Source organism: Corvus hawaiiensis, chromosome 4, assembly GCF_020740725.1.
Source record: "Corvus hawaiiensis isolate bCorHaw1 chromosome 4, bCorHaw1.pri.cur, whole genome shotgun sequence".
Lineage (NCBI taxonomy): Eukaryota > Metazoa > Chordata > Aves > Passeriformes > Corvidae > Corvus > Corvus hawaiiensis.
The window spans coordinates 24,728,343-24,740,519 of NC_063216.1; the positions used below are offsets into that span (position 1 = coordinate 24,728,343).

At 41.7% G+C, this 12,177-nt stretch overlaps 1 protein-coding gene across 2 annotated transcripts in view; it reads left to right on the forward strand.

The window, feature by feature from the left end:
- STAB2 (stabilin 2) overlaps positions 1–12,177 on the forward strand; it is a 77,505-nt gene that overhangs the window by 13,344 nt on the left and 51,984 nt on the right. For both annotated transcript variants that reach the window (XM_048301125.1, XM_048301126.1), the window contains exons 10-18: positions 4,149–4,276; positions 5,824–5,906; positions 6,555–6,704; positions 7,994–8,137; positions 8,921–8,983; positions 9,076–9,195; positions 9,817–9,870; positions 10,565–10,645; positions 11,594–11,746. In XM_048301125.1, the coding sequence (XP_048157082.1) occupies positions 4,149–4,276; positions 5,824–5,906; positions 6,555–6,704; positions 7,994–8,137; positions 8,921–8,983; positions 9,076–9,195; positions 9,817–9,870; positions 10,565–10,645; positions 11,594–11,746 (976 nt within the window). The remainder of the gene's footprint in view (positions 1–4,148; positions 4,277–5,823; positions 5,907–6,554; positions 6,705–7,993; positions 8,138–8,920; positions 8,984–9,075; positions 9,196–9,816; positions 9,871–10,564; positions 10,646–11,593; positions 11,747–12,177) is intronic.

Genomic DNA, 12,177 nt, shown 5'->3' on the forward strand with positions numbered 1-12,177 from the left:
GATGAACACCTCCTGAAGTTCTCTTTAATGGCTTCTTTATCAAGGACAAATCACAAGATTTAATGGGGTTAGGGTCAGCCAATTAACATAGTGTTAGATTTCATCAGGCCATTTGGTAATGCCTATTAAGTTTTATTTTTAAAGCACTCAGAGGTCATTTCTACACTAGTAAATAAAAGGGACCAAAACCTCTTTTCCTCAGGGCAAGCAGCATTGTCTGTCTCACAGCTAAAGTCTCTTCCAAAACAGAGTAACTGCCTCTTGGCAGCAGTCCCTGGCACATGCTATCCCTTCAGCTGTGCCTGGGCACTGCCCGGGGAAAATGCTACTTGTTGTGGGCCAGAAACACACCAGGCAGCCTGCTGAAAATTAATCAGCATTAGTAATGGGATAGCACTGGAGCCCTGCCTCTTCTGACTATACTAATACAGATACAACCTGGGAATCTGCCCCCCCCCATGCTGTAAAAGTAACACCAACCTCAGCAGACTCCTCATACCGTTGAGTCAAGCAGGTGGGAAACTGAAAAACCTCTGGCAGACTTTGCTTTTCCTGTACAGAAATATGCTACACAGATGTTAGGAAGAAAGTCTTAACACTAAACTCAACAAAACTCTCTTAAACCACAGAATTTGTCTTACATGTTTCCATAGGCCAGTGATGGCAGGTACTGGGTTAAAGAGTTGTGCCTGAAATATCAGGTTTTGGGAGCTGAGAGCTTGAACATGAAGGACAAGACAGGCCATTCACTGTAAGTTAGGAACTAATCATCATATAGATCTGTAGACAGAAAGCATTCACTCAGCAGAGTATTCTTATTGCCAGTCCTTGTGTCATCATGCAGCTTTCTCTTGCAGGGTAATATCAACATCACTTCTGTGTAAGCTATTGTGCATTTCAAACAAGTTCATCTAGAATATCCCCAAGTTCTCTTCTATAGCATAGTATGCTACTCAGACTGCTTCATATAGATTCCCACAATATTTAGAGTACTACCATACTGCACAACATCAGCCAAAATTTTGAAATAAAATTTCTCATCCAAAATCAGGAGCCTCTTTTCCTAATTAGTCGCTGTTTCACTGTTAGAACATGGTTTTGAAAGCCAAGAAAGTTTTGAGAATTTTAGAATAGGAAAATTATAATTTTATTACTGGGGATGGAAAAGAACAAAAAAATGCTTTACACCTCATTTAATGATATTTAATGGCAAAAACAAGTACAGAAGAATGGAGTGGGATTGAAATCAAACTTAAGCTAAGGAAAATCCATTTATGAAAGAGGAACTTTACACAGAAAACTGTTGATTTGTAAATGTGGGCACAATAAATAGATTCTGGTAAGTGGCAGACTGTATTTTGGCTGCATCCCAGATTTTAAATGTATTTGGGAGGGCTTTTTTGGTTGGGGTTTTTTTTTCTTTTTCTAAAACACAAAGCTATGACAGAGGCCACAAAACTGCATTGCTTCCTTTCTATTTTTGTTTTGGTTTTTTTAAGGATACAGTTGTGCTATTAGCTTTCCCCACATAGACAATTCTACTTTCTCCAGAACCAAGTTTTTTGTACAGGAATAAATCTCTCATACAGGCAAAGATGTAAAAAACCCAAACATTGGACTTGTGAATATAACACAGCAACCTCCTCCAAAATCCCAGTTGCCTCTGTCTTATGTTCCCACACAGATCTTTCCTGAGTAAGTGCTGATGCTTTCCATAGTGTTGCTTCAGCACAGTAATCATGTTTAGCCTTGCCCAGAAGCTATGAAGCTTCAACCAGTGCAGAATTACACTGCATATTAGATCATAACCTCTCTGGTTTCCAAGCAGAGCTACCTTTCCATCAGTTAAACTCTATTATTTTCTCTCTTAATCCCATTCTTATTTTTCTTCTAGGTCTCCAATGCAGAAATTAGTAGCTTCATAAATCAAAACTCTATTATAAAAGGTTTTGGTAAAATGGAGACAGAAAGCTGAGCTTTCCTGTTCTGGAGCAATACAGTTTTTCTTCCCTGAGTAAGCTGAAGTGGTGACAGTTCCTATTTTTTCAGTCCTGCCTATGCTGTCTGTACAGCACACCATGAAAACATCAAACAGCAGTAGCTTAGGTAGTCCAGCAGGGTTTGGTGTAAAGCCATTCTCTTTAGAGGCACCCAGCCCATACAGAAAGCTGTGCATCCAAAGAAAAACCTCTAAAGCCATAAGAGCTATGTGTTCCAAAGCAGGTCTTCCAGACAAAGCTAAGACAAAACAGATCTAGTCAGTCATCCAGCTGGTCCTCTCCATGCCCAGCCACAGAAAGTCAACTCCTTCATCAGAAGGAGTGAGGAAACACACAGGCTGAAGGGTTCAGTCCCATGCAATAGGTGCTAATCTGCAATTGCTCAGTGTTTTCCTCTGGCACACAAATCCAAACTATGTTACTTGGATGCCCACGCAGTTATGAGCAATATTGTCCTCAGAAGGGAAGTTTCAAACTGGGCAGGCATTTCTGCAGTTCACTGTGCCCCCAGAAATGATAGCCAAAAAAGTTATTTTGTTTAACCACCTGCTTCTTTATGAACATTGGATGAAAAAGAGAGGAGAGCTTTATTTTGAAACCTAGATCTGATTTGTGCCATATTTCAAGGGTAGTTCCTTTTTTCTACTATGTTATTTTGCAGCTCCTTTGAAGCCTCAGTTGTTTTCTTCTCTGTTCAGAAGTGGAAGGGGGCTACCTTCAGCAATACAGCAATACTTACCCCAGCAGAAAAAAAGGGATCAGCTCCCAAGGAGCAGCTGCTCCTCACTCCCAGCTGTAAACCCTTCATCTCCAGGCTCCATAGCCATACTCTCTCTGCTCAAGAGATCCACTTAAAAAGAAGTGGATTCGCCATCAGAATAGCATCCTAAAAATTCAAGATGCTTTTAGACTGCCATTTTTACCCAGTATCAGAGCCAAAGCTTGAGCCTCTTGGCCAAAATCTCAGCACTCCTCTGAGCCTGTATGCAGCGCCCCAGATTGCAGGGACTTGTGGGGATTTTCAAAAAACATTGCTCTCACCAGAGATACAGCTACAGCAGAGACCATACATGGGAAAAAAGAGAGGGTTTGGCATCAGGCTGATACTACTGTGGGGTGTGAGTAGCAAGTGTGTGTTTTTAACAACCAGCACATGCAAATGATTAGTTATAGAGAGGGCATCTTTTGCTCATGTGAAGTAATCTTCCTTCTCTAGTGATACCATTAGGAAAAAAAAAAAATCCAGAGAGATGAATCATCATGGGTAGGGCTTATATGGATATGGAACATGCTGCAGACTTCGCAGGGAAAGGCACTATTAAAAGCCAGTGTCTGTCTGTCCATCTCATGGGCACCGTGACCTGAGTCTGCTTTAGACATCCAGAGTGCTGGGTCAGGTGCACATCACTGGGAACTCTCACAGGCTGGAGTCCCCAGGAGACAGCCAGGGTGTAACATGCGAGATGCTATTTCCACAACAGAGACAGCAGCAACACATACACCTAAAAAAGCATGAGACTTTGTACTGCAGCAGAAAAAAAAGATAATGTTAAAAGTACCAGTTCTATTGCCCAAAATGTTGGCATTACTTAAAGGGCAGGGTACCAAACTACTTTGCTTTGTTGAAAGGACTGACACCAGACTGCTTTTTCTACAAAATCCATGCAGCTCTTTCCAAGGAGTGATGAGCTGCCATCACCCTCCTTAACCACCATTAATCCTGCCAAATCCCATGTCACGAGTGAGGTCTTCACAAAACAGCCTCCCTGCTGCAAGAATGGCAGCGCACACACTTATGCTGTGCTCTCTCCTCACCCACAGACAGGCAGGTTCAGTGGATTTCTGGGTTCCAGCAAATTTCTGGGCTCCAGCAACCACATTTTGGGAGCAGAGGTTGCACATAGCCTCTATTCAAAGAGGTCCTGTGGGACAGACACCGCTGTCTCCTGGCCCAGCTGACAGGAGTCCACCACATCAGGCAAGCAGCCATCAGGCTGCCCCACACACTGACACACTCCACAGCATGCAGAAGCAAAGAATTACCTACAATGCACCAGTACTTCCTGAAAACACCTTCAGAGAAGCAATAGGTAACACCTGGCACTGGTTTATTGAGAGCCACAGCTAAAAATCCCAATCCCTTCACAGGTGCACGTGCCAAGGGGGCTCCGTGGGGAATGGGTTTGTGTGCTATGGGAACATCATGGAACGCCTCCAAGAGCTGAACACGGGAGGACAGTGGCAGGGCAAGCTGACATCCAGCCTCTTGCTCATGGGTAAGTAACCACACACAAGTAGGGTCAGCTTTTTCCCAGGGGGCTGATCCTGCCCAACTGATCCCCCAACACCCCCTGACACAGGAAAGTGCCACCCACAGCATGGCACAGCTGCTGACTGCAAAGTCCTGGAGACCATCTAAAGCTGCTCTGCTCATCACACCATGAATGGAGTCTGCAAGAACTTCCAGGAAGAAGTGCTAAACATGTTTCCACAACCCCTCACGCATCATTTGATATCACCTGTGGATTTTGCCCCACATTGTAATAATTGGGATTATCCCACTACTTCTCCCTGCTCCCACTGCTTTAGACAAATGAGATTTGGTCCAGAATGACACACACTAGTCCACCAAAAACACTGGCATTCCCAGTTACCTTGTGAACTTAATCTAACTGCCTTCATCATCTTCTCTATGGCCAAAAATTTGAGCTATGAACAAACACTGCTAGAATTGAGCTGGATCTTTGAGTTAAACTTGTAAATGTGGGGGAAAAAATCCTTCTGTTTAATATCATTTGCTCAATCCCATGGAGCCCAGCAATTAAAATAAAGATCATGAATTCCTGAACAGAGTGGAATAAAAATCCCCCATATCTGGCCAAGGACAAAACCTGGCAGTGACTTTCACATTCAGAAGTGAAGATCAATATTCATTGCCTCAGCAGTGAGAGTTCAGTTGCAGTTTCTCTGTGCATTTCTCCTCATGTGTCTGAAAAGCACCCAGCATGCTGGGTTATCAACAACCCAGGTTTTCTGTTCTTCAGATAATTTTTGGACATAAGTGTGGCATATGATTTACTAACCAGAAGCTACAAAGACATTAACCACAGAGGTTATCTCACAATATGTTCACTACACACTGATGTCTTTCAAAAGCTAAGAATTTATAGATTTTTTTGTAAGACAGCATATAAATTTTGAGATGCATTCTCTGTACAATACAGCTGTAACAACTGTAAAGATTTTTTTCAGTTCTGATTTTATACCTCTAGAAAAAGAGCTGAATATTAGAAATATTTAATACCTTCGGCTGCAGAACCAGTGGTCTCTCACGCTGCTGTCTTGGATACAGAAATAACCTCTGTGTAGTAAATGAATTCTAATTAACTTTCAGTGCATCAGTTTTGATTACCAGTTATGTGTTTGCTGATAGTTGCTGGACCAGCAGGTTATCAGCAGTATATTTCTCACCCCATGGAGACTGAATTGATTTAAAGCAGAAGGCTGTCTTCCTGTAAGGACACATCTCCAAAGAAACTGCCGGTTTTGTGTCCTTGCTCTGGCCTGCATGCCACAGAATCCAGGCTGCCAGAAGCATTCTGAACGTTTTGCCTCATTTTGTGTCAAATATGCAGCAGCACCTGGATTTCACATCTCATCTGTCTCTCACCTTTTAATGTCTTGGACTCTGGAATCTTAAATTAATATTTAATCATCACAGATAGTATTCTTGCTTATTCCTTCCTCACAGCTTTGCACAGTCCCTTTGTGGAATGAGCTTTTCAATAGGCATTTAAACTTTTTTGTTCCTTCCTCTCATAAGAAAATACCTACGAATGGCCACTGAGCACTCTGGGACCATTTACTGTGCTTGTACCAACAAACAAGGGACTCAAAGGTACAAATGTAAGTAAACAAGAGAAAGGGTTTCACATCAGGGGGGATTTGGCTTCTGCAGAAATCTCATCTGTGTCATGTTTTGATTCAGCAGACACAGATAATTTGCTCTAGTACACTTCTGGTCACATTTAAATCTACGGGTCACAGACTGCATTTTTCCCACTTGAAAGAAAAACAAAATAATTTGGTGTGTTAGTGTAGAACAATGTCACACCACAAGTAAATTTTGGACTGTCTTACATGAGTATACTCAAAGTCGTCTCATTTGGCTGAGACAGGGATTGAACAAAGCTCTGAATTGTCAGCAGGGAGGCCTGCAGGTCACCTTTTACATAAGGGGGATAAAGAAAAAGGCTTTAGTGAAAAAAAAAAAAAAAAAAAAGACTGATATGTAAGTAGTCAGCACCTTCCACTGACATCAGGACAATTCTGGAGGCACCTACTGCTCATGCAGGAACATAAGGGTATAATGAGAGCTGAACTGAAACCCAGAGTGGTCTCCACTTTGTTCAGACTCCATCACTTCACAGGAAAACATGTAAATTCAGAATGTAACAGCTGCAGAGACCAAAAAAGCATTCACCCATGACTTTTTTTTTTTTTTTTTAGATTAAGCCTGCATTGAAATAAATCTCTGTTCCTCTGCTTTTCTAGATAAAGGATCTTCTGAAAAATAAACAGAAAGCCCAGTACTTCGTTAAACTCCATATTATTGCAGGTCAACTGAACACCAGTAGCTTGAATAATACTAATGTAATATATACTTTGACTGGCAAGTCAGGAGAGATGTCAAAGGGAGAAAAGGTAAGTGGCCTTTCAGCCTCCCACAGCAAGAATAGTGCTCCCTGTTCCCTCCACAAGGAGTAGGAAAGCTCTTTCTGCCAGGAGATATCAGGGTGAAGATAACTGTTGGATTATGAAAAACCATAGCTGAGGCCACATGCTACAAGGAGTTCAAGTAAAACTTGAAACCTCACTGGCATCAAAGTTCCCAGTAAAACCAGTGAAAAAGTAATTAACTTTAGACATGTATCAGCCCTGAGTGACTTGGCAGACTAACACAGACTGGTCTAAAATGTTTGCTAACATTATTTTAAATCTGCAGGTATGACCAACAGAGCTGGGGGGGGCAGGGGAGGGGCATTAAGAGGACCCAGGTGAAGTAAGAGATGGCAAGGGGAGAAAGAAGCCCGGAGTTTATGCTAGAAACCTGTGAGTACTGCTCACATGGAGCAAGCACTACTGAGCTGCAGACCCCACCTCCCACTGAGCATCAGCAGCCTCGGAACAATGCAGCAAATGGAAGTCTTCAGCAGAGACAGAACACATGGCAATTAACCATGGAAGATACATAGCAGAGTTCATCATTAGCCCAGATTATCCAATGTCAGTAAACATCAGGGCAGTCTGAACACACAGTTTAAAAAACTTGTTCTCTATGGATGATACACTAGATTTTATAATCTGGAATTACTGTTCTTCGTCCACTATGTGTCTCTTAATAGATTGGGCCTATGTGGAGGCTGAAATCAAGAATTTCTCATGTTTTGCAGTATATCAGTGGCATCTGAGAAGAAATATCTATCCTGTATGTTTAATGAATACACACTCCATTTGTAACAGGAAAATATCCTTGCTGTCTGAGCCCTGTTTGTTTCCTGCAGGCTTCAGTACAGTGCAGAATCAGCAACATTTTGTTGTTTTAAATATACATAGAATATAAGGAAATAGGTTGTAGTCCCCCAAGATTACAGGAGCTGACCTTTGCAAGTACAACAATATTTTAAATCATTTCCTGGCAGATTTTTATTACTAGCAGTCATTAGAACACTTTCAGGTACCCTGAATTCACCACAGGGCCTGTCTCTGTTTCTCTCCTGAATTTTGCTGTCCTGAAACAAAAGAACATTCCAGATGAAAAGGAATTGTTTCCATTTCCTTGATAGGCATTGGAAGCAATCTTTAGCCTCCCCAAATTTAAATTGTTTAGGTGTTGGCAACAGGAGGGGGTCTTAGACTACGTTCAACCTGTGTACTTACTCTGCTGTCATTTTGTGTAAAGAATTCACTCTCTCTTGCCTGGCTTCTTTCAGGATAATCAATTAAGAATTAGAATCCAAGGAGGAAGGGCAAAAGGAAAAATTTTGCAGGGAAACATTATTGCTTCCAATGGAATTTTGCACATTATTGACAGAGCCATGGACAATGTGGAGCCAACACTTGAGAGCAGCAAAGAGGTGAGCCATAAGTTATATACATACAATGTCAAACTTCCTTCTGAAATAGTTTCACATCAACTGGATGTGAAGGAGGATGACTGACAGAAACTAAACAGACTCTACTGAGACATTGCACATCAGCTCACAGAAGCAATACTCTAAGAGAAAGGTAATGACACAGTTTCCACGGAAAACAAACATTCACCCTTCTGCCAAGCTGGTCCATGGAGGGTACGGATGTTCTCACTGCATCTGAGTGGCTCCTTGGAAAATTGGCAGTCATAATCAGTGAGTTTCACTGAATGCCAGAATCACATACTGAAAGGAGGGACATCTGGACAGACAGGAGGCAAGACTTGTATTCAAAGTTGCAATTCCTCCCCCCAAAAAGCCTAATATTAAAAAAAATTGATTTTGAATGCTTTGGGTTTTGGTGCCTTGCGTATCATGCTCGCTTAAACATTCTCTTCCTTATGTTGCATTTGCCAAATATTTTACTCCTCTACCTTTTCTCATTGGGGATGAAGAGGTAAAAACCCTTTCCCCATACACACACAGCTTGTGTTTCCTCTGACTACACAGTATTTCAGGACAATGACAAAATCTAACTATAAGCCAGCATAGCACCAGGACCGAAGTGCTGCCATCTCAGCCATTTCCAAGCACCACCAGCCCCCGAAATGAAATGTATTCAATCTGTAACAACTGAGACTCACACAGTAAGTCAAGAAATGTCTCATGAGACCAGGCATTCATTTCATGTTCCCAACTAAAACAAATTTTACTTTTATCCCCTTTCAGAAAACTATAATGTCAGTACTTCAAGCTGATGGAAGATACAGCCAATTTACATCTTTGTTAGAGGTAAGGATCCAGAAAAGCAATTACATAAAGATACTTTCAGATGTTCTTTGACATTAATATGTCATTTCTCTTTTATTTTTAAACCAAAACAGAAAACTGGCCTAGGAATGGATTTACAGCAGGATAACCAGGCTTACACAGTCTTTGTTCCAAGTAACCAGGCTCTGAGTAATATGAAAGCTGAGGTTCTGGATTATCTGCTTTCTGCAGAGGTACAGTCCCCTTCTATAAGTCAAATCTTTCTCAGATAGGAGATGCATACCTGTATTGTCCAATCTAAATTAGCTCCTATTATCAAGGTTGAAAAGCCATCTCTAACAGTTAAAGATCCAGACAACACCTAGAGAAGAAGAGGTTTTGGGGTCTCCCATCACATATTGGGATGATGTTCCTCCACACCAGGCCCCTAACCCTCTGCTTTTGCCCAGACATCGCAGCCTGGACAGAATGGCAAAGCCCCAAAACTTCTCCTGGAATGCATCACCCTTGGTGGGAACAGTCAAGGGAAGCAGCTGCCACAAGGGCTCCATTGGATGGGAGTCACTGCTGATGGGGTCCCAGGAGGTCGATATTAGTGTCCTGTACCCTGGACACCTCCTGCCTGTCCCAGCACACATGCATGTCATGAAAGGCCCATGTCAAAATAAAACATGGTGTAGGGGTGAGGGCATGGAATGCCAGGGTGCCCGACACAAGCTGAGCACCACCCTGACCCAGAGGTTCCTGGTGCACCAGCCAGTGATGCTGTTTCCATCCCCATGTCCACTCAAGATGCCAGGCTGGGTTTGTGAGGCTCATGTTGGGCTAAAACAGCCTCTTTTCTGCACTGGCAGGGTTCCTGGAAGTTGCTGGAGCTGGTCCGATATCACATTGTCTCCAACACTGAGGTGAGCGCAGCTGCTTTGCCAGCCCAGAGTGTAAGAGCAAGAAGCACTGCCAGGGGGTACTGTCAGGACTGCAGGCACAAGTAGCAGGAAAAGGACTTGCTGCCATTGAAATCAAGCTCTCTTTGAGCCTATTCTGCTAAAACCAGTCTTCTGCTTTTCAGAAAGAGCTGGTTTTTCATCCTCTAAGCAGGCTCCCTGCTTTTCCTGGGGGGGGTCCATCCCCACCCCAGCCTCTGTTGTGGGGAAGGAAGGAAAGAAGTGACTGTATGCTTAGTGAAAGGCTCTGTTTACATTATCTGAGGTGGTCACACTCCCAGCACAGAGAGTGGGATCAGAGGGAACATGAGATTCATGTGTACCTTCATGGTACCAGCACTACCATCTCCCCAGTGGTCTATGGATGCACACGGGGCTATTTTTAGAGACAAGTATTAATTTTAATTAGATTGGTTGTTATAATGGGAAGAAAAATTAATATTCTTTCGAGCAATAAGGTCCTCACATGCAGGAACCAGCAAGCTCAGTCATGACTTAATGACACTAACTTTGTTACACAAGCAGATTAATCAATGGGAGGCTGAGCGCATCGATAATAATTTTCTCACCCCAGAGAAAGTCTTTCTTGTGAAATCTGTCTGGATTTGTAAAGAGTAATGATATTACACTTCTCTCAACCAATTTATATTCATTTCAGCTAGAGGTTGCCAGCCTTGTCTCAATAGAGCACATCAGGACCATGGCAAAGCAGTTCATTCACTTTAACAGGACCAGCACTGTAAGTCACAGAGCTCACCTGTGAGCAGCTCACTCTGATCAAGTCAGCTTTGCATGCAGGGGGAATAAAAAAAGGGAAAAGGGGAGGCATTAGCAGAGGAATTTCTTGCTGTAATGAGGCAGGAATTTTCAACTTCCAATTCCCACCTACTGTTAGCATTAGTATTATAAAGGATGCAGAGCAAATGATTGGTATATAAGGAATGACTACAGAGTTTTTGCCTTTATGATTATCCACAGTCCAGGAATGATCCTCATTTATGCTCTGTCTAATTAAAAAAAAAATCTATTTAAAATATTTAAAATCATTCTGTTACATATTTTAGTAATTTTAAACACTTATCGATGCACACAAAAATAATTATTCTTTTTATCTCTTTAATGTTATAGTCTCTGAACCTGGAGTGCCCTAGTTGACACATTTTTAAACATGTAATTTGTCAATACTTTTGAAAACCAAACTGATCTGTTAGGTTAACTTCCTTCTGTTCTGGAGTAGCACCTATAAAAATTCTTGTAAGGGCAGAGCAGCTGCAGAAGTAAATGCCAAAAGAATACTTTTTTCCTCTCTCCTGTGAATTTGGATAGATCCCAGGTTCTCTCTCACTTCCCCCCTCCTCTGTCAGAGAGAACACCAAGGCATGCTTATGCCCACTGAAATCAGTGCCTAAAGTCATCAGTAGCCTTCTCATTTTGGCCAGTCTATTATTCACCAGTTCCACAGGCTAACAGTGCAGATTCATAGAAAAACTTTGGATACCTCTGTTGAAGATCAATATTCAAGAAAATACACAATATACGTGTGCTTCTTGTATAAGCAAGCATAATAAAAATTAGGTAGCAAATTCAAAAGAAGTATGACTAAAAATTTTAAAAATTTAAAATTAAATCCTCAGAAATTGAGGTGCTACAAACAATTCATTATTAATAATAATTTCTTGTTTCAAAGGGACAAGTCCTGGTGAGTGGAGAAAAAATGGAAGAAACAGATGTAGTTGCAAAAAATGGGCGCATTTATACCCTTGAGGGTGTTCTCATCCCACCCACAATTGTTCCAATCCTACCACATCGGTGTGACGAGACAAGAAGTCAAGCCACAAAGGTAAGGAAATCACGATGAATCTGTATCTCCAACTCTTCCATACAAGGCATTCCAGCTTCCTCTTTACTAACTTTCTCTGATACCATCCATTCGAAAGAGGTGCTTTTGGAAATTAATATATCAATGGCCACCAGACCAGCAGTACTGCAAACAGGGAACTCGTATTAACACATCCTATACCATTTTAAAAAATCTAGTTGTTGCATTAACCCTTTGAAATATATTGTCTCTCCAGTCCAACTCTTTCCTCCAGTTCCCGAATTCCATCTGTGCATACAAGTACCTGGGAATGTACAAGTATCATGTTCTCAGGGAAAACTCTTCCCTGTTTCTCAGGGAAACCACTCCAGATCAATATTTTCATTTCTATTAAATATGCAGGGAAAGGAAACAGCAAGTTAGAATATTAACATAATAATTTTATATTTATA